Here is a 23,430-nt window from a genome sequence, read left to right on the forward strand (position 1 = left end):
AAGCTCAAATGATAGAAGAATACTTTATTCACAACATTTTCATAATAAATTATAAATATTAAGTTACTATTGATTTTAATTTGAATTTACAATTTAAATTAATTGTTTTTACCTGCCTATAACCATCAATAACATCATACCACTGTCAAGATATAATTTCACCGAATTATATCGAACGGAAAAGGAAATGTCTTAACATTGAAATGTAATGGAAAGATTACTCTCCTTCGTTGAATTGTCCATCATTTGAGAGACCCATATATTGAGCCAAAGCTACATCTGCTTTATATTTTTGAAATTGATCTCTCGATCTGGTATAATTTAACCCCCTCTCTCTCTCTCTCTCTCTCTCTCTTTCCCAAAGCAAAATCCCAAAAAGAAAGAAAGAAAGAAAAATGTCGAGCGATAGCGATGATCTCGACGAGGACGAGCTTCTCCAGATGGCTTTGAAGGAGCAAGCGCAACGAGATCTCGATTACACCAACACCAATAGCAGCAGCAACAACAACAACAACAACAAGAAGCCAAGGAAGCCGGTGGTGAATTACGTGCAGCCTCCGCCGCAACCACCGCCGAAGAAGCCGATGGCGGCGAATGCTAATTCTAGGGCGGGGGCGGCGCGGAGACCAGTGGTGGAGGAGGACGATGATTCTGAAGTGGAGATGCTTAGTATATCTAGCGGCGACGATGACTCCTCCACTAAAGATCAGCATCCTCATCGCGGATCGGGAGTCGGCGGTCGCGGCTCCCTGGCTCGGTCCAGGGATGACGATGTCGCTGCCGTCACCTGGGACGGCGACGAGCCTTCTTTCTGGAAACACGTTGACGAGGCCGAGGTGAGTCTCTCTAATTGATGTGCTTTTGTATGAATTTTCTACTGAGATTGAGATAAAGAGTAAGGGATTGGTGTCAAATTCGAAGAAAATAAGCCTTGATAAGTTCATTTCTACTAGTATTAGCTGTCGAATTATCAAACTTGTTACTTGAATGGACTAAATGTGGCTTAGATTAGTTCAATAATCTGAAAATTGACTAGGAAATCGTTTTATTGCAGTACTTTTAGCATGATTTGAATTGAATTATAAATTCTGTCGATAAGTAAATATGTATTATATTGAGGAAAGACTACTTCGTGTACATGGATTAACACAAAGTAGCCTAAAGAATTACCACAGTTTATGTACAGAAGGATATTGATTCGAAAATCTCAGCACACCGAGGCCTTTTTTTCCCCCCTGCGGTGCTGCTTGTGTACCGCCTGTGTACTTGGGCAGTGTATTTCTTTTTTGATTTTCAATTTATTTATGTACTTTAAAAATAAAAAATAAAAATTGTGGCCTTGATTTTGCTTATCCTCAAATGTGTGATGAATATGTTCAAGGTTCAAATCCCCTCTCCCCTATTGTAACTATCAAATTACAAAAAAAAAAAAAAGGTTCCTGCCATAATGTCTACATCAAACATAACGGAACAATGTTCCAAATATTTGGAGAATGCTTGCCTACCCAATTGCGCCAACCAAACATGAGGTTAGTGACCTTTTCTAGCAGCACCCACTGAAACCCAAAAGATTGAAAGCAAAGCTCTACAATTCAAATGCAACGCTATAGTGAAGTAAACACCAACTTACTAGCATGTATACTCTCTAAATGAGGTTATCACACGTAAGAATCTTACCCAAAGCAATTTATCCACAAAAAAAGAAAAGGAAGAAGCTTCTCCCAAGTTGGCGTTCATACAAAGAAAGATTCCCTCCTCAGGGCCTTAACATGTCAAATACTCTTCCAAGGAAAACCATAGCTCAAAGACCCCATAAGGCATCATAAAAGGACATAAAAATCCCGTTCATTTTCAATCTCCATCTCAACCTATCACTACCCTGACCTAAGAGGGATAATAGAATAAAGAAGATTGAAGAAAGGGGTGACGACCTCTATCATCCTATCATTAAAGTCCTGCATGAAACTTACATCCCAACTCCTTTGTTCCCTGTCATGCTGTCTCCCCCACATGGATCTGCTGAAGCATCTCTAGCCAAGGAACAATCATACAAATCAAGATAGACCATCCTCGACAACTGTTCTCCACACCACCTGTCATGCCCTCACCTACCTCAAAGTGTATATACTACCATTGAATTATAATTGCCATTTGCCTTGAAGAATTTATAATTTAAGGTTGAACGGATAAGAAGTTGCCATCTACCTTGAAACATCCGAGTGACTTGGTGCAAAACCATCAACGTCTTGAGCAATTTTACCATTATTTATCCATTTATTATATTCATATACTACTTTTTATAATGGACTTGTCATCCCATTTCTTTAATTAAGATTGAGCTGGTGCTGGACGTTGTTGAATTTCCAGAAATACCTTGTACCATGTCCTATGCAATCCAAACACAAGCCTTTGTGTACTCTCACTTAAACATTTTCAAAACTGGCCGAAGCAAATTTGTCAAACCTCACTTAAACATTGTCATACATGGCCAGTTTGACCCTAAAATCAGGTTTGGTTTGTGAAATATTTTCAGATTTCATGGAATATGGTTGGGATTCTAAATCGTTCCTACATTTGGTTGCAAAAGCTCTTGGGAGCCTAAATGCCCGCGGGCATCCAAATGTTCACAAAGAAATATAGTCAAGCATCCATTTTTTTTTTCCACAAAACCTTAGTTTTGTGGGATTGTAGATTTAAATGAAAAAGAAGAAGTAGAAGAAGAAGAAGAAATGGCATATGCATTACCATGAGTAAGGAAAGTAGATTTTTCAGTTAAATTACTATGGTACTCTCATTTGATATTTTAAAGGCATTGCCTCTCCCCTAAAAATATGTTTGAAAAAGACTACATTGACTTCATGTCTTCTTAATGGGAGAGTTAATCATAAGTTTTATTTATCACAATTGCTGTATTTTTTAGACAAATGAGTAATAGGTTATTTAAAGAAAATTTCCTTTTGTCAATATGAGATGTTCTTGGCTTATTTTTGGAAAATAAATAATTCCTACAAGATTCCCAAGAATAAACCAAGTTTGGCAATAACAGATATAGGAATTTTGTTAAATTCCTAATTTACATTCTCAAACATTCATATATTTAGACATCACATTGTCGTGGCTAGTTTTGAGATTAAGGCTTGGTTGTTGTCATTGAACATTCTCGAGGTTCTAGATGAGGGGGTCATATTGGATATCTTGAACCAAACACCATGTTATTGTTTTCAATGTTACTTGAGTCTTTGTTATTTTATTGCTTATTTTGATGTCTGCAACGTGCAACTCCCTGTACCCCCCACCCCCCGAAAAAAAGAAAAAGAAAAAAATGGAATCTATCATTAGGCTATATTGAAGTTTTATGTTACTTGTATTTATTCCATACTTGTAACTCTGCCTTTAGCTCCGAGTTTCCTCTTCTTATGATATTTTTCTCGGTGACAACTGACAATGCTGATTCATATATTTTTTTTACTCTTATATTCAAATACTTATAAAAAAAAAATTGATATCCTGAACTAAAGGCCCAAAAACTAGTTTTTAGGTATCCTCATAATGAATGTCTTCCAAATGACAATATAAAGTGCATCAGAATACTTGATTTCTTTTTAAATATTTTATTCCTTTTTTTTTTGTCAATTTATTTTATAGACCATTAATTTGATACCGTTTGGTTGTGTGTCTCTGACAGCTTTCTCGTAGGGTTCGGGAAATGCGGGAGACAAGAACAGCACCTGTGGCTCAAAAATTCGAGCGAAAAGCATCAGTAGGTGTTAGAAAGGGGCTTGCCTCTTTACAGTCATTCCCTCGTGGCAAGGAATGTTTTGATCCTCTAGATTTGGGGTAAAAATCTTGTGTGTAATGCCAATCTTAGTTTACAGAATCATGATTTCTTCTGGCCTTACATGATTAATCTATTTTGAAATTTTTTTTCACTTTGTTTTGTTTGCCATGTTACCTCTGTTTTTAGTGACTCCTTAGTATATCTTGCACAAATGGTAGTGGCTCCTTAATATATCAAGTTTCTGCTAGTTGACTGTTTTAATTATGTTCAGCTACTGGATATGCATTGATTTATAAAGGATTTTGAATATATAATATTTTTTTGTTGATATTTCATTTGAAGGCAAGGCAACCTAATTTGTACTATTTGCAATTAAATAAAATTGAATCTAATCGAAACACAAGCCTGATACTTTTCCCATGGCAGATTGAAGTCAGTAGTTCTAAAATTGTTTATCTTTTATTTTTACTTCCACTATCCTGAGTTTGTGCTGTTCTTACAGAGTAATAGACAACAAATCATTAAAGCTGATCACCAACACATCAGAAAGCTCTCCAACCAAGTTGGATAAAGATTCTTTGGATAGCAACCTTCGAGGTATTGCATTTTCTTATCATATTCAGCACATTTGATGCATAGTATTGAACTTTATACTATTTATTCAGTCAAGGGCAAGCACTGCACAAGTTGTAATGGTTTAAATGGGTGGCAATTTGAGTATTTACATTCCATGTTAGTTGACAGACTTGATTGCATAAGCATATTTTTTAGAGGTCAAGGGATTGTAATTTAGAGGTCAAGGGATTGTAATTCTTTAGAAAGTAGTGGATATTTTTAACACACATATCTTATAGTTTTTACAAAATTTAGGTTATTTTGCTCTTTTTCTAATAAAAATAAGTAGTAATATAATCAATATCTATTATTATAATAGAGTGAAATGTACGATAATATTGATAGGAAAACAATGTTTTTTTTTCCCTTGTTAGTTTTGGATGACATGGAAGTTTTATACTGATTGCTGCATTTTGTGTCACATAAGTTAAGAGCGTTATATTTACCTCTCCATCTATGGTCTTATGGCTGACATAATGTTTGATGCAAATATTTGCAGAGAAGTTGATGTATTGCTCTGAGAAATTTGATGCAAAGCTGTTTCTATCCCGAATACACCAAGATACAACTGCAGCAGCTTTGGAGAGTGGTGCTCTTCGTTTGAAGAATGAGCTCCAAGGAAGTACTCAACAGAGAAAACAATTGGTTAAAGACAATTTTGACTGCTTTGTCTCATGCAAAACCACAATTGATGGTATGCATCCATTTCATGTCACTTGTTCTGGTGTTAAGTTTTAACATTCATAATTGAACATAGAATGCTATGTTGCCAGCAAACTTCTCAGGTTCCTGTTTTGTGTATATATGTGTGTAAAGCTTAAAATTCTTGATATGATTGATTAGCTCTCGATTTTGAGTTGGGGAATTCTAATTCCAGATATTGAGTCAAAGTTGAAACGAATAGAAGAAGACCCTGAAGGTTCAGGGACTTCTCATTTGTTTAATTGCATTCGAGGAGTAAGTTTGCAGGCCAATCGTGCTTTTCAGCCTCTATTTGAGAGACAGGTTTGTAAAATTCAAATTTTGATTGGATTGGAAATTTATAACAACTGATGCAACACTGATCACATTTGTTGCATCTCTCTCTCTCTCTTTTGAATGGCTCTGTTGTAGGATCAAGCTGAGAAGATCAGGTCTGTCCAAGGAATGCTACAGAGGTTTCGGACATTATTCAACTTGCCAAGTACAATTCGTGGGAGCATTAGTAAGGGTGAATATGACTTGGCAGTGAGGGAATACAAGAAGGCGAAGTCAATTGCCCTGCCGTCTCATGTATACAAGAATTTATATTCATCTAGTAATTTAATTTTTGTCAAGGCAGAAAAAAAAATTATGATCTCGTGTTTAAGCATCAATTAACCTGTTGGTTGCAGTTCAGTTTTGATATGTTTGTAAATTCTTTCTTCCGTTTTTATCCTTCATCATCCTTTTTCTTTCCAAGATCTGTTCTATGTGCATTTGCAAATGTCCTTGTCAATGTATTTGTGTTTTTTAAAATTCATTCTCATTAAAAGAACAAGATACTTGACTGATTTTATGCAGCATCACATTGTCATTTTGACAGTTGTACACAACGTTAAGTTAATGAATGTATCCCAGAATATGTGCTAAAATGAAGGTTTGGTTTCCCATTTCTAAAACTAGGTAACCAATAAGAGGAGTCCATTCTGGTATTGGTTTTTTGTTTTTTAGGGGTCTAGGGGGTTCCCTGCCCCTTTTCTGTTCTATAATATATTTTCTTTCTTTATCATCACAATCAGTGTTCAAGGCCTAAGATTCTATTTTTTCTTCAATCAAATTGCCGTACTTGGTTTTTCTTTTCCTTCATCAATGAATAAATCTCTTAAAATTGATTTGATTATAAATCATGTTTCTATGTTTATAATTATAATCATGAATGTTGTAAATGCTAACATCTATTATCTGAAATGAAAAACTTTTGCCTGTTTTTCTTCTTAAATTTTTAACTGTTGTGTAAGGCACCTCATCTTGGGTCGTAGTTTAGATGTTTTGGTGTAGTTTTTTTACATATGCTCACTATCATTGTCATAGTATACTATGGAATAGCTAATTTCATGAGGAATTTTTCAGTTAAAACAAAATTATCAAATTATTTATACCCACTAATTTATAAAATAATTGCTCGACAGTTTTCTTTTCCTACTGAAGTAAATATACTTATGGTTATAAGTCACTTTCAGGTGGGAATACTAAAACGCGTTCTTGAAGAGGTTGAGAAAGTGATGAATGAGTTCAAAAGTATGCTTTACAAATCTATGGAAGATCCACAAATAGACCTCACAAATGTAAGGTTGTTTTGTACTTTTTGGTTTCTTTTGACTATTTGCTGGTGATGCTGAACTGGAAATTTGAAGTAACCCGAGGTCTACTGCTTGGGTTTTTAAGATGTATTAATTATATATTTTTACATAGAATACCAGTTTCATTAGACCAGTTAGAGCAGTAAATGCACCGACCTGTTCATGAAAAGCTTGGGCATGACTTGGTAAACAAAGCTTATTTATGTTTGAGTATGCAGAAGCAAGCCAAGATCGAGCCCTATTATTAAATTTGTTTTATGAGCAAACTGAGCTCAAGCAAACTATTTTCTTCATGAACGAGCTTGTGAACATAAGGCTTGAGGATTAATGGTGAAGCCTAAACTTGAGAAGACTCATTAGACTTGCAACAAGCTTGGACAGGGCCCTCTATGACTTACACCATTGTGTGCCAAATAAAGTACTGCCAATTCATTCTCACTGCCCCTCTACCAGATACTTACCTGGACAGGGCATTTCTTATCTATCAAACATCCTCCTCTTCATTCTGATTCAAAACATATGGCTTCATGTGAAACCATTGATCAAAGGCATTTTGTCTTTCTGTTAGTTTTCATTTCTCTCTCTGGAGCCACCAAAACTTCCCTTTTCCTCTTTAGCGCATACAGACATGGGGTCTTTTTTAGTCAATAGAGATGGTGATCAGTTGTGCAACAAAAACAAATCAAGAAGGAACCAAGCCTTTTCTCTTCTGGCTTTTCGATTAGTGATAAAATTGTTTGATGATTTTAATTTAAGGGTTTTCCCCCGTATCATACATGGAAATCTTTTGGGAGTTAATCTTGTAGCTTGATGTTTAAAAGCTTTATTTGTTCCGTTGGGGGCAGCAGTTGTGTTTTCTGTATTCCCACCCTTCAGATCTACTATTTTGTTATTTTTTGTGTTGCAACTGAGTTGAATCGAGCCAAGCTTGAGCTCATGGCTAACATAGTCAAGCCAAGTTTGAACAAGGCTGATACAGCTTGACTTGAGAAGTTGAGCACAAGCCAGGCCTAAACACTTTTATCCATGATCAAGCTAACCTCAAATAGATTAAGACTTGGTTTGACTTGACTGAGTTACACCTCTGTACCAATACTTAAAACACTTGTATTTAACAGTTTTGCCAGTCCCATGTAGCATCTTGGTGATGTTTAGCCTACCAAGGGAAAGCATAAGAAGAAGCATTCAATTTGGCATCATAATTTTCATTTAATAACACCTGGACTTTTCCAAGACAATGTAATAAAAGTATATTACCAAAATTATTCCATTTATATATTTGTCTAATTAAATTTTGATCAATTGGTCCTGTTATTTGTTGGCTTGTTTGATCTCATTGCTGATTAGTTAAATAGACCCCTTTGGGACCTGGTTCATAGAAACAACCAGGGCGACCTGCTGTGTGCCTATGATTTGTGGCTTGGGTGTTGCCTGAGCATCTTCTTGCCACCTATGACCTTTGTGGATGTGATAGATGATTTGGCTAGGTGTGATGATTGATAATGTGTGTGTATTTAAGTAAGGAACAACTTAATATCAATATCTTGTTATTATATTGTTTATGTGCTTTCTTATGTACTGCTTTGTGCAAAGCCAAATACTTTGTAGCCTTTTCCTTTTGTGGCTGCCTATAACTTTCGTTGCTTCTTCCGATTGATATTTTTTATGAGTCTTTTTGTTCATCATCGTGAGCACAAAGCATGTTGCATTATCAATAAAATTGCATTACTTAATTTTCAAAAAAATTAACTTTCAATGCTTCTTGTAGCTTGAAAATACTGTAAGGCTTTTGTTGGAGCTGGAACCTGAGTCAGATCCTGTGTGGCATTATTTAACTATACAGGTCAGCAAAGTTGTGATTATGCCACAGTTTTCAATTGTTTTTTTTTTTTTACCTAATCTCTATGTTCCTAGATTGTGTTTATTCTAAACCAGTAATGTCTTTTAGGATTTTTGACGTTAGTTGAATATCTTTTTATTTTATTTTTTATAAGTAATAAGTTTATTGATATCAAAAAGGGGAACACCATACAAGGAGTGTATAAGGGGTCAAACAATCAAGAACAAAAATTACAAGAATCTAGGGAATCAAGAAAAGATAAAAATCAAGAATCTGAAGTTAGTTTAGTCATATGGTTGAAGTTTTTTCCTTCATAAAACATGATACTTAACATTTCAACTTACAATGATACTGACCACTTACAACTAATAGGTTGCCTCTCTCCCTTCTTTTGACCCTCCCTTCAAAGAAAAAAAGGAAAAGAAAATACGAAAGAACACTTTTGGCCCTTTAAGTTTGGGGTTGTTTCCATTTTGGCCCTTTATGTTTCAAAATTTTCATTTTTAGCCCTTAATATTTGATTATGTTTTCATATTGTCCTTGCTCTCCATCTGTGCTAGTAATTTGGCTGTTAAGTGCCAGATTAACTCTCAGGTTACTAAGCTTTCATTTGTCAGTATCAATATGATCACAGAATCGAACATGAAGGGTCAAAATGAAAATTTTGATACATAAAGAGCCAAAAAGAGAACAACCTCAAACTTTAAGGGAAAAAAAGTATTTCAAATTTTAGTTAAAAGAAAAAGAAACAAAAGATTGATCATGAGCCTTAAAACTACTTTCTGGTGACTCATCCTAATATCGCTATTGGAAAGTAAACTTGCTGAATATCTAGCATTGTCTCTTTGCCAGAATCACAGAATTCGAGGTTTGCTTGAGAAGTGCACCTTAGATCATGAGGAAAACATGGAAACGTTGCATAATGAGATCCGTGAAAGAGCTGTTTCTGATGCAAGGTGGAGGCAGATTCAACAAGCCTTAAATCAGTCTGTAAGTATAACCATAATTGAAGCAAAGTAGCCAACCAATTGACTAGTACTAATGATGATGTTAGCTTTTGTTTTCTACTGTCAGTCAGATGTTGACAATTCTAGCAATCTTGGGAACACCAATCTTCTAGTCGATTCTCAGCCGGTAGATTTTGCTGGTGAAGAAGTCGATGCCCTTAGAGGAAGGTATATCCGCAGATTAACTGCTGTACTTATCCATCACATACCAGCCTTCTGGAAAGTAGTGCTTTCTGTTTTCAGCGGGAAATTTGCTAAGGTATTCTGAGAATTTTCTCTCTCTTAAAGATTTTATATGTAAATTGGAATCCAATTGTAATTTTAGGCAGAACCTATCCTTTAAAATTAGATTTGAATGAAATCAAGGAGCATTGTGTATCATATTGCTAAATTTATTTCTTCTTTTATCTAGTTTCTTTTGTTTTTATACACCTTTTGGTTACAATTTGATGCAACCTATATATACAACAACCACCTCCAAGTCATAGTCCCATAAACAATTACAATTTGAGGTAATCCGTACATGATTTATAGAATAAGAGAGTTTAAGAAGGGAAATCAAAGTGCTAGTTCAAGCTATAAAATTAGCCAGAACATTCACACTTAATCCATAAAAGGCAGAGAAAGAACCACAAACATTAGCTGAAATGTCATTCAATAAATCTCCAAAAGCTGCATTTACAACTTCAGTAAATTGTTAAATAAGATGAGAATGTTGCCCTAACATAGAAGCAGTCACAACTATAGTTTAGTTGCTAACGCACTGATCACATATTTGTTAAATAAGATTGATCACATAAGCTAACATATTGCATTTCAATTTGTCTGCCAGTGCATTGGTTACTATAGTTAGTTGCTTCATTTGTGGCACGTGGACATGTTGAATTATGTCAATTATTGTATTAACATTAGTAATCAGCTGATGGGCAAATGATCTTTGGAGCATATCCTCCCCACATAAACATGGGGTAAAGGGTGAGTTAATGTGTGTAATCTCATACAAGCGCACGTGTTCTAGCTACCTAGTGGGGAAAAAAATAGAAAAGGTTTATAGGATTAAAACTTTTCATCATCATATAATCATCAATAATCATCTTTTCTATTGTTTTATTGATGATGATGAACAATCAATAATCCCATACAAGTACACATGTAATCTTCTCAAACTCTTAAGGTTTTATTGATGATGAAAAGTACTTAAATGTTCATGATGATGAACACAAGGAACTTAAAAATTACAAGGAGATTAGATAGAAGGTCTAAAAGAGTTTTGACACTCAAGAAAAGAAGTACAATGAGTAAAACCCCATGCTCAGGACCAATCAAACAAAATGTGAATCAGCAAGGATTTAAATTGATCAAGAGGTCTTTCAACATCCTCAAACATTCGGCTATCAAATTTGGATAATAAGTGTAAAGTGATGGGGATGTGGATGCTTCTATACCTTCTTTTCTAGAGTACTTGAGTGAAGGAGACACCCTCGTGTGGATGATCAAATTTCAAGCTTTTAATGAGTGGGACTTGGGAGTAGGAATCAGTTGACTATTTGTTTGATACTCTGTATTCAAACATTCCAAGCGATGAGGGCCTAATTGTTTGAGGTAGAGGTTGAATAGAATGGTAAGTTTGATATTCACTCTTATTATGAGGCTATAAGAGTTTCTAATGGAATAACCTTTTACTTGGAAGACTATTTGGTGAAAGAGGCTCCAAAAAGGTTGCATTTTTTTGTGTGGAAAATAAAATGGACAAATGTTTTGATAGATGACCAATGTAGTCAAAGGCGAAAGGAAACCCTAAGGTGCCAAGTCTTTGTAGTGCCAAAAAGATGCTTGCCAAAGTGAATTGAGGTGCTGAACTCTAAATATAAGTATTATATGTTTAATGAGCTTAAATCATTTGTATTTAATGCTTATTAGGTACAGTTTCAAATTTTCAAAATGGTATGATGATCTCTTCATTAATTCAAGAATAGACTTTGTTTTTTAATTTTCTTTATAAGTAAATAATTTTATTAAAAATCTAAGAAAGTGCTACCAAAGTACACAGGCTATATACATAAATAGGAAGCACAAAAAGAAAGGGAAAAAAAAAAAACAAATAAGCAGAAAAAAAATGGCCAACTAGGTTAAGCTCAAGGAGCCCATATATGATTTTAATGCTGTAATCTTCTGCTACTCTGTATATTATACCTTTTAGTTTCTGAGTGAGATTTTTGATAGGTCACTGTCTGGAAAGATCTTTGTTTTTCAGATTTTTGGCAAATAGGATCTAGTTGACATGGTTCCTGTTCAGGTTAGTATGGTCTGTTGTTGCTTGCAGTCAGTGACTACGATTATGGGTTAATGTAAACTTTTCATTCCATGGAAAAAGGGCAATTGGCAGTAAAATTGTTGTGGAAGTCAAAGATGTAAAACTCATGATGCATTATGTACTTTGGTTTGTTTCTTTTTTGAATGAACTTTTCTTTACTTGTTAAAAAAATTCTGTGGAACTTGGTACTTATCTAGTTCAATATACATTTGAGCAACTCAGTCAAAATTAAAGGACTCACTAGAATGCCTAGAAATATGCTTAGGGCTCAAACTCAAATTAGCGTATGTAGATAGCTAATCAGAAGAACATCATTGCTGTATTAGTAGTTATTCATTCTGACAAACAGTGTTCTTAAAAGCCCGCTTTAGGCATGCATAAGCTCAAAGATCAAATCCCCAAGCAATCAATGCAGCCAAGGCCAGGGCATGCAGCCAAGGCCAAGGCAACCCCCATGGGCACACTGTCAAGGCCAGGGCATGCAGCCAAGGTGAAGGCAACCCCCATGGGCATGCTGCCAAGGCCAAGGCATGTAGCCAAGGTGCTGCCAAGGCCAAGGCAGCCCCCATGGGGCAGGCTGCCAAGGCCAGGAGGGCATGCAGCTAAGGCCCAGGCAGCCCCTAGGCAAAAAAAAAAAAAAAAAATCTCATTTAATGAAGTGCGCTTTAGGCACGCATTTTTGGAGCATTTTGAAGAAGCACAGTGCACACCTAGGCACGCTTTTTTATTTGTTACTAAACATGGATCATCAAAACTAATTTCTTGATTTTGAAAGAGATGATATGGACCAATGATTTACTACACAACCACTATCCTTAGGGTGTTGAATTACACAGGTCATAAGGTACAAACAAGGTTAATTTACAATTCTTGTGCTTTTTGGTCTTTGACTTTTAGATTTATGTATGTTGATTGAACCATATACATCATTTGATCTTAACTATCATTGGTTATGTACTTTTATAAAGCACAAGATAATTATATAAAATATCATGTTTAAACTTTCTATGACTAGATTACTATGATATTGACCATTGATAGTTGTTTTCAATTTATTATATAAAAATTCTAAGAATTGAAATAACTTAGGTAAAATTTGAACTTACAAGCATTATACAATTGCACTTACCTAATAGGTAAAATATACAAATTTTGAGTAGTTATTATTTTTTATTATATGTTACTAATCTATAAGAAGTTATGAGATATTATATTTGAAAACTATGCGCTTTATTTCAATCAGTCATGTGCTTGTGCTTTGCGCCTAGGCTTCAAGAGGCCCATGCGCTGAAGTGCGCTTAACGCTTTTATGAACATTGCTGACAAATTAAAGGTTTTATTATTTAATTTTTAAAATTATCATATAGCATTGGTGCTCACTTATTTGTGACATTATTTTGCACCTAAATCCTTCTAAATTTTATTCCTGCTTGAGCTGCCTGAATTTGCTTATATTACTAAAATCACGCCTATTGCTTTGTGATCTTTAGACCTATATTGTTGCATTAACAAATACTGCTTCTTGTTGTTATGACAGACCATTCTCTTGCTCTTGCAAAAAATTATTGTTATGTTTAACTAAAAATCCCTTTATCTTCTCGTCTCTTCTGTGAGATGATTTTGGTCTTCATTTTGATTCTGGATCTTGTTCTTTCAGTCTTCCCAAGTTTCCACTGAATCAAATGCTAACACTTCAGCAAATAAAACTGTTGAAAAAGTTGGAGACGGGAAGTACTCAAGTCATTCTCTTGATGAAATTTCCGGAATGATACGAAGTACGATCTCTGTGTATGAAGTCAAAGTAAGTATGCTGGCTGACTATTTATCACCTTTTGCGTTGGATTGAAGTGTCAGTTTAATGAGCTACTTTGATGGTTGTGGAATTGGATAGTTAATGCTTTGAGAATACTTCAATTAAGTTCAGTCTGATTGTTTGAATAAAAAATTGTTTATTCTCTGGTACTGTTTTGGGATGCAAAATTTGTATATTTCAGCTGAAGCAAAAATTGGTTTCAGATTTCTATTTAGCACCATTCTCTGTCACTCTACAATAATTGTGGTAGTGCTTTATTGTATCTTTTGTTCAGTCCATATGTTTGGCAGGTGGTTCAAAATGAATCTACTGTTGGTGCAGGTTGTTAATACTTTTCGTGATCTTGAAGAGACAAATATTCTGCGATCATACATGAGTGATGCTATAAAGGAAATATCTAAAGCATGCCAAGCTTTTGAAGTCAAGGAGTCAGCTCCTCCTACTGCTGGTATCTAGGCTGTCTATTAAGCTGCAATATGTTTTATTAATTTTTTAATGAACTATGAAGCTGCAATATGTTGACATCTCTAAATTATTCTGAGTTTTTTGTCTTCTTTATGCAACAGTTATGGCACTACGAACACTCCATTCAGAGATTACCAAGATTTACATTCTAAGGCTTTGTTCATGGATGAGGGCATCAACTGAAGAGATATCAAAAGATGAAACATGGTTCCCAGTATCAATTCTTGAAAGGAATAAATCTCCATACACAATTTCTTTCTTGCCTCTAGCATTCCGTTCAATTATGGGCTCAGCAATGGATCAGATCAATTTGTAAGTCTCTAGATGTCCCCAACACCCCCCCCCCCCTCCCCCCCCCCAAGGCTTGCACAAAAGACAACCGCTCGCACACACACAAAAGAAATAGAAGCTTTTGGAGCTGGATTGCCTTTTCAAAGTGAATGTCAGACTATGGATCCCCCGATACTGTTCAGGAAATATAAAATTAAGAATGAACATAAGACATAAAACTTAATTTTAAAAGTAAGAAAAGAGAATGTAAATGAATTTGCCTCACCCGCCTATATCATCTCTAGGCAGTGATAAACAAAGAGCTGCTGCATATAGAGGTGGCATCTGGTGTAACAGTTGTGTACAACATTGCTCTCACATGGGAGTAGAACCCATGCTCGTGGGGCCCACCTCCATGTGAGAGTAATGTTGTATGTAACTGTTAGACAAATTAATAAATCCTGCAGATAGTACCCAGCTCTTTGTTTTATGATTGTAGTTCATTACCACTGAATGTCATGAAGAATGGAACATCGGAGTAAGAGCAATTATGATAAACAAGAAGAGAATGGGTGTGATCTGCAATCACATATTAAGTTATTACTTCTTTTCTTTTTCTTTTAATGGTGACTGAAAGGTGTCACTTCAATTTTGAAGAATGTTGAAATGTCAGAAAAATATCAGTGTAATTTGGAGGTGAGGTCTAATATATTACTTTATATATCAACTGTATTCTTTATATCTGGTGTTTGACATACTTATTCCTACGTGTTAAACCTTGTTGCTTCTGAATTGCACCATGAATTGCTTTGTACATTGCTGGAAAAAAGTAATTTTTCTATTACTCTACCCCTTGTTCCTGTCTCATTATTTCTTATTTCAGGATGATTCAGTCTTTAAGGAGTGAGGCTGCAAAGTCAGAAGATATGTTTGTTCAACTTCAAGAAGTTCAAGAATCTGTTAGACTTGCATTTTTGAACTGTTTCTTGGATTTTGCTGGTATGAGGCGCTATCTCAAATTTATGTTTGTAAAGTACTTTAAACACGTTCAGTTATGTCACTTCTGTTTTCCGCAAAATAATACTTAACCAAAAACAAATAATCTGTGCACATTAATCAGGTCACCTGGAGCGCAATGGCAGTGAGGTTGTCCAAAACAAATCAAGCAAAGAAATCCCTCATTTACAAGATGGATACTCTCATGCATTAGAAGAAAAACTATCATCTGATATACATGGAGGTGTTGTTGATCCACATCAACAGTTGTTGGTAGTCTTGAGTAATATTGGATATTGCAAAGATGAACTTTCTTATGAGTTGTACAACAATTACAAACACATCTGGCTGCAGTCTAGGTAGCTACTCAACTATTTGCCCCATCTTCCTTAGTGGAGAAATATTAACTTATCATGGAGGGATGTCTTTTGTGTTGCTTTATTATGAAAGCTAGCTTGATTAGATGTGAGGCCAGTATGTGACTTAGATAAGCTTTTAGTACCCAGAAGATAATCATCTTGGGCTAGGATCGGCACAGGCCAAAGTGGCATCATGCAGTTTATTAGTTTACTGGTTGCTCAAGATAACTTAGGTTAAGAGTATGACCAGAATTTGCATGTCGGTGAGATTGTCCCCAGCCTTATGTTGAGCATTGGCTGGGTATATTGTAAGATTAGATAATTATGTAGTTTGATTCTTTTGTATGATACCATTCTCTAGATTGAAGAGCCTTCAGTTCAAATCTTCTCAAGGTGGCATTTCACCAATCATAGAGAGACCAATTAACCCCAAGGGTTTCTGAATGGCTCTTCAGCTTTGAGTTCCAGTTGCCTTAGGAAGCTTTGGCCCAAGTTCAAACTTCAAACCCTCCTTTTCCCCTTTGGTGTCAACCCACAGGGATTTGTTCTGGTAATTTCCTGGTGCATGTGGGACTGGGAACCAGATATGCCCGTGTATTATTAGATGCTTGAAAAGGCCGGTAAACCTCCTTTGGAAAAAGAAAAAGATGCTTTCTCCAAAGAAGTTGATGGGTTGCGCCATGCTGTGTCATTTATTCCTGAAAATTTGTGTATACTTTTATGATTCTCCTGTTGATGCTCAATGACCTGCTTTCTTGCCTCCCTTTTTCAGGGACAAAGATGAACAGGACAGTGACATACAAGATCTGGTGATATCTTTCTCTGGGCTCGAAGAGAAGGTCCTTTCTCAGTATACTTTTGCAAAGGTATAGGTTTAATTCTTCAATTTCTATGGAAAATTCGTTGGCCTCCCCAAAACACAATTCACACACAAGCATAGATGGTTCGTGCCATGTCTTGAAGGTATTTCACTGCACTTGTGTGGATATAAGTACATGATAAAGTTGATAAAAATCTGAAGCTCTGGGAGCGTAAGTGTTAAAAGGGTAATAAGTTGGTTGGTTGTGTGAATTGTTAATATAGATCCTTCAATAGGTAGTGTAGAAGTTGTTAAGTTAGTAAAAAAGTTAAATTTTTGGTATCTTTTTTTTTTTTTTTTAAGATAAGTAACAATCTTTATTAAAGCAGCAAAACTTCCGTATACAAAGAAAAACTAACATCAACATCTCAAAGAACAATACTCTTAACAAATCTAAGAATCACTAGAGAAAGCTTGAAGAGCTCTAGCCCAATCCAGCATAGAAAGAAAGAAAAAGGATTTAATCTCAGTGATAGACTGCTCACAACTCTCAAAACTTCTAGCATTTCTCTCCCTTCAAATGCACCACATTAAGCAATGTGGCACAATTCCAAATCGCAGCATTACAGTGCTGACCAAAACTGCCTTGCCAAGAGGCTAACAAATCCATTACCTGCAGTGGCATAACCCAATGGATACCAAACAAACAAAAAACCAAGGACCACATCTTATAAGCTATAGGACAATATAGAAGCAGATGATCCACATTTTCCCCATTCTGTTTACACATGATGCACCAATCAATCAAATTAATACCTCTCTTCCATAAGTTATTGTAGTCAAGACCCTCCCCAACGCAGCAATCCAAGAGAAGAAGGCAACCCTAGGAGGGATCTTAGATCTCCAAATAATTTTCCTTGGAAAATGGACTGAATTAGAGGGACATAATAGCCTCCTACCTCAAAACCCCTACTCTTATTCAGCCTCCAACACGTCATGTCATCTCCCCTTCCAATCACAGAAGATGAATGTATTAAATCCATAAACCTATCCAAAGAATCCAGCTCCCAATCTTGTACTGATCTGGAAAAATGAAGATCCCAATGCTTTTCCCCATTGTTGAATTGCAATAAATCTGCCATGGAAGAATCTCTATCCCAACTGGTCAAAAATAACTCTGGGAACGCCTCCTTTAGAGGGGAATCCCCACTCAAGTCATACCAAAATTTTACTTTAGAGCCATCACCCACTTCAAAATGAGTGGATTGGAAAGGGGTAGACCATAGGGGCAGGAAACAGATGTCAAACACCAGCGCCCCCCCCCCCCCCTTTTGCTTCCCTTCTTAGCCTCAATGATCCTCCTCCATAGCATCTCTCTCTCATTCCCATATCTCCACAGCCATTTTCCTAATAACGCTTGATTGAAGGTTCTCAAATTTTTAACCCCCAATTCCCCTTGCTGCAGTGGAAGACATACCTTAGACCATTTCACCAGATGAAGCTTGTGTTCCTCACCAATACCACTCCATAAAAAATCTCTTTGTAACTTTTCAATGCGGTCAGCCACCTCCACTGGGATAGTGAAGAGGGATAGAAAATATGTTGGCAAATTTGAGAGAGTACTCTTAATTAGATTAAGTTTACCTCCCTTTGACAATGCATCCTCTTCCAGCCTGTCAATCTCCTCTCCATCTTCTCAAGAATAGGATTCCAAATTGATCTCTCCTTAAACTTGGCACCCAATGGAAGTCCCAAATATTTCATCGGAAGCTTTTCCCTTTGGCACCCAACAGAAGTCCCAAATTTTTGGTGTCCTGGTAGCTGATTATCTAGATTTGCCTTTTTCTCTCTTTATTTAGATTGTTTGGAAGTCTATGGATCTGCAGAAGTATACAGGGGAAGAGGGGGGTGGGGGATTGGAATTATTTTTCTGAGTTACCTCTCTTTGTTTTGAAAAGAATTTCTTTTATAAGCCAATGAGGATATAAACTGAGCTTGCCAGTTGCACTCAGTAGCTGATATGAATGGCTAGGACTTGCATCTGAGCCTCATCTGGAATAATGCACTGTCAGACGGTACAAATGTACATTTTGCTAATTTTAGTGGCCACAAATCTACTGGAGTACAACCTTAGATATGGTTCTACATACAATTTTGTATTTTTCTTGCTGCAATTTCATGCGTACAATCTCAAGCTGATGTAAATTGAAAACATAAAATTGATTTCTGTAGCGCTTTGTTGAAATTTTTGTCATTGCCTAATCAGTTCTGTGTCCTCCCATCAGGCAAATTTGATCAGAACAGCTGCCATGAACTATTTGCTGGATTCTAGTGTTCAGTGGGGAGCAGCACCTGCAGTCAAAGTAAGAAACTAGGGAATTTGTTAGTAGTAGTAATAATAGTTGTTTTTGTTTCTGTTTTTCTTTTTTTCTCCAAAACATTCTTTGGCAAACATTGCTGTCGCCAAATGATTACTATTAAATTGCTGGTTTCTTGCAGGGTGTGCGTGATGCAGCTGTGGAGTTACTTCATACTCTTGTATCTGTTCATGCAGAGGTAGTTACTACATGCCTTTTATTTATCCATAAAAAAATTGATACGCATGCCATACTTGTTCATGTAGTTGGCTGGTAAATTTTTGACTTGCTTATTTACTTTAGGATCTACATAAATGCTATTTAAAGGCCATACTTCCACAATTTAAATGAAAATTTTTAATTCCCTAATTATCTTAAACCTTTTTTTTAGATAAATAAACCAATTATTTTGTTTTCCAAAAAAAAAAAAAAAAAACTGTCTTACACACTGATTAAGTACCAGTTTAGTTCTTTTGCTCAAGTATTCTTTCTAAATGAAGTAATATTCTCGTTGCAGGTTTTTGCTGGTGCTAAGCCCCTCCTGGACAAGACACTTGGCATTCTTGTGGAAGGGCTGATTGATACATTTCTCAGCCTTTTCCATGAAAACAAAACCAAAGATCTTAGGTCACTTGATGCAAATGGTTTCTGTCAGCTCATGCTTGAGGTAAAATGTGGTGTTCAACATTCTTTACCGTAAAGTACTGAATAAAATTCAAACTGCTTATGTTTCTGAAATTTCAAATGGCTATAATCATGTGAAATATGACAAATAACAGCTCAATTTCCTGGCTGTCTGCAAGAACTAGGTTTTTTTTTTGGGGGGGGGGGGGGGTGGAATATATTCATATATCTTTTAAACTTTATGATTTTGACTAGACATTGATGTTGTATGCATTCTCAAAGAGAAGTCAACCCTGCCAAGAGCATTGTTGCTCAACTTGCACCTCCTGGTGTTTTCAACAGTTACATTCAGGGTTCCAATCCCCCCACCCCCAACTATCAAAAATAAATAAATAAATAAATAAGAAAGAGAAGTCAACCCCCTACCCTAAAACAGGGAGAAAATTGGAGAAAAGAGAAGTTTGATGTGATTGCCTTGTTGAAAGTTTATAAGAAAGTGTCACATGCATCAGAAAATTTATATTTTGTTTACTTCACCTGCAGCTGTTCCATCTGAAATATGGCTACGATATCTTTTGAAGGTTAATTATTTCACCTTTATCTTCTGCAGCTTGAATATTTCGAGACCGTATTGAATCCATATTTTACACCTGATGCAAGGGAGTCACTGAAGTCTTTACAAGGAGTGCTTTTGGAGAAAGCTACTGAGAACATGACTGAGGCTGTGGAGAATCCAGGGCACCATCGCCGGCCAACTCGTGGGAGTGAAGATGCACTTGCAGATGATAGACAGCAAGGGATGACTGTGTCACCGGATGACCTGATTGTAAGAAGTTATTCCTCGTGTTTTTTTTTTTTTTGGTATTATGTCCTAACCCCTAACACTGAGGATGCTCTGAGCCTTGTTCATTATGGTTTCTAGGTTTGTGTCAGCTTTATAGATATGGTATTATTGTTCGATTATCTTGGACATAAGAAGAAGACCAGAATGGCATTATAGGGCCTCTGGAATTTAGACAACCTGGTTTCATATGACTTGTCATTTTTTTTTCCCAGTTAAATTATTTTAAATATCAGTTGGTTCTTGATTTAGTCTAATTGCAGAAGCTGTGACAATGCTTCTCTGCTACGGCATTCTTTTATGCTTTTTATTTGTGTTATTAGATATTTTATCTAAGCATATTTTTGGTATGCTTTAGGCTCTTGCACAGCAGTATAGCTCTGAGTTACTTCAGGCAGAGCTGGAGAGGACTCGTATCAACACAGCATGCTTTGTGGAGTCAATTCCATTAGACTCGGTGCCTGAAGCTGCAAAATCTGCTTATGCTTCTTTCAGATCAATAGATTCTCCCAGCAAAAATTACAGAGGCACACACGCTACAGGATCACCAAGTTTCTCCAGGCACAGGCGCCGATGAAATATTTTGTAACCTGTTTATATTCCCCTTGTGTATGTGTAAGTGTTGTATTGTAGTTCACTCAATTTAATTGAATGAAATTCATATTCTTTCCATTTGTATTTACCACCTAAGTTTTGCCCTTTTACTTTTGGCAGACAGCACAACGCTATTTGTATGTTGTTTGTGCCATAATTTTGGCATTTTTTGAGGTCATTTCAATAAAAATGCTTTTAGTTTGAATTGGTTACATTCCTATTAAGCTCCTTATCCTTAAATTTCTACTGGGTTATGCTTTAATTTGACTCCGGTTAGTAGTTTAATAAGTTATTTATCCTTACTGTGAATAATCTTTAATGTTATTAAAGGTTTTGTGCTTTTCTGCGAAATTATTTAGTGCATCTGGGATATTACATCTTACATTAGGTCAAGATTTCCTGTTCTTGACGTTATTGTTGTTGTTGGTCGTGGTGGTATTGTAGTGTTGAAGCTGATCCTAGCCTTAATCCCTGTGGAAATCTTGAAGGAAGAAAAAGGTGTTGAAGATGAAAATTTATTAAAAGAGAGAGAGCCTGAGAGGTACATGAGAACGACAAGAGGAGCAGTAGCAGAGGTAAAGGCAGAGATAGAAGTAATTTGCTTATCAGGAACAGTTTACAGTTATACCACTTTACTTTACTGGTGTAATAAATTGAGTAATTTGCTTTCAAAACATCGATTTATCGTCTACAATTAAAAACTTGAAGCCTCAACGGTTGTAAAATTGCACATGTAGACTTATCTATACATATCTATAATATGTATAAATGGAAGTTTTGTAATAAATTTAATAAAACTCTTTATGCGCTACATTTTTTATTTTATTTTTAACTTTGTTCAACTTTTCACCTTTTTCAACCATTATCTTTTTAATTCAATCTTTCATCCCTTCCAATATTTTTTTTAAAAATTTTCATTTGATTTTCTTTAGATTTTAAATTTTTTTCTTTTATATCTTTTTAAATTCTACAATATCAATTTGTTAAACCTTTTGTAGGGGTAAAAGGACCCAAGTAGGCATATGGGCCTTTGGACTGTAGTATGGAGGGCCGACCTGCTCCAGAATTAAACTCTACGAATTGGCCCATACGCCGAGGTTCTGGAGATACAGCCGAGGGCGAGCTTCTCCTCGGACAGATCCGAGAGAACTCAAAATTTCATTATGAAGGTCAAGGCACGACTCTGGAAAGACTAATGGTTAAATGGCGACACCCTGAACATTCTAGATGCACCAGTGTTAAAGAAAATATCAAGAGTAAAGGCTGCCACCTCCGCATTAAAGGCCCTACACCTACCTTCTTGGCCGCATTAATGGGGAAGTGACCCTTGAACAGTAGGGCTAAAACTTCTAGTTAGGGGTGTTTCGGTTCGGTTTCGGTCGGTTTTCTGAGTGCTGGCCAACCGAAACCGAAATTTTCGATGTGTGAAATCTTCAACCGAAACCGACCGAAGTAATTGGAAATCAATCGGTTTCGGTTGGATTTCGGTTTCGGTCAGTTTCGGTGTTTTTTCGGTTTGAAAGCAAATAAAGAGAAAAAATAAACAAACCCAAAATATAAAAAAGAGAGGAAATTGAAAAAATAAACAAACCTAGAATATAAACAACCAAGCACACGGGATAATCACAAATTCAAAACCCACTATTATTTTAGCTTCTACAATCATCTAAACCGATCCAAATACCCCCAGAAAACAAGCATATCCGCAAAGATCCGATCTGAGATCCAATCTTTTTAAAAAACAAACAAAACCTAGAAACATAATCGGATTCCACATACCAATTCAATCTCAAAAAACAATAAAGCTTCGATCTTTTTTAACAATTAGAAGCTCAATATAGAAACTAAAAAAAAAAAAAAACCGAACTGAAACCAAAGTTTCTTTGATATAGACAGACCGGCATGTGGAGGCCGGCGTAGGAAGGACGGTGTGTAGAGGCCGGCGTAGGAAGGCCGGCGTGTGGAGAGCGAAGTGTACTGGTCGGCGCATTGGGGGGGGTTGGAGCGATCGGTGGGGGAAGAGCCGGAGGCGAGGTTGACAACCGGAAAAAAAATGGTGAGAGAAAAAACATAGTGGACTGGCGGCTGGAAAGAAAATTAGAAAAGGGTAAAAGGGTGAGAGCTTATAAATATAAGAGCTAGGGTTTTGGTTTTAAAAAATTAAAAAACTCAAAAACGTAAGGGCGAAGGCTCGAACGAGGGACCGCTTAGTCATTAAAGCCACAAAATACCACTATGCTACAAACTCCAACGTGACTTAATGTTACATAAATAAATATATATATATATATATATAAATAAATAAAAAATAAATATAAATATATCGGTTCGGTTCGGTCAGTTTGGTGCATTAAAATTTGCCACCGACAACCGAACCGAAATTTTCGGTTTTATTATATAAAAAACCGAAACTGAACCGAACCGAAACCGAACCAAA

At 36.1% G+C, this 23,430-nt stretch overlaps 1 protein-coding gene across 1 annotated transcript; it reads left to right on the forward strand.

Moving 5' to 3' along the window:
• Positions 1–200: 200 nt before the first annotated feature.
• On the forward strand, positions 201–21,198 carry LOC142609474 (exocyst complex component SEC5A-like). The gene is made up of 21 exons (XM_075781069.1): positions 201–836; positions 3,686–3,837; positions 4,281–4,375; positions 4,893–5,087; positions 5,271–5,398; positions 5,507–5,665; positions 6,595–6,699; positions 8,483–8,557; positions 9,407–9,544; positions 9,629–9,820; positions 13,533–13,676; positions 14,010–14,136; positions 14,255–14,465; positions 15,307–15,422; positions 15,544–15,778; positions 16,551–16,644; positions 18,863–18,940; positions 19,077–19,133; positions 19,452–19,601; positions 20,169–20,384; positions 20,758–21,198. Exons 1-21 carry the CDS (start codon positions 396–398, stop codon positions 20,974–20,976), a joined length of 3,327 nt encoding a protein of 1,108 aa, XP_075637184.1. The 5' UTR covers positions 201–395; the 3' UTR covers positions 20,977–21,198.
• The last annotated feature ends 2,232 nt before the right edge of the window (positions 21,199–23,430 follow it).

Source organism: Castanea sativa, chromosome 1 (genome assembly GCF_040712315.1).
Source record: "Castanea sativa cultivar Marrone di Chiusa Pesio chromosome 1, ASM4071231v1".
In the NCBI taxonomy this organism is placed as follows: Eukaryota; Viridiplantae; Streptophyta; class Magnoliopsida; order Fagales; family Fagaceae; genus Castanea; species Castanea sativa.

Coding starts and splice junctions, on each gene's coding strand:
- LOC142609474 (XM_075781069.1), top strand. CDS start 396: ATGTCGAGCGATAGCGATGATCTCGACGAGGACGAGCTTCTCCAGATG. Junction 6,700..8,482: donor CACAAATAGACCTCACAAAT/GTAAGGTTGTTT, acceptor TGCTTCTTGTAG/CTTGAAAATACTGTAAGGCT. Junction 15,779..16,550: donor CACATCTGGCTGCAGTCTAG/GTAGCTACTCAA, acceptor TCCCTTTTTCAG/GGACAAAGATGAACAGGACA.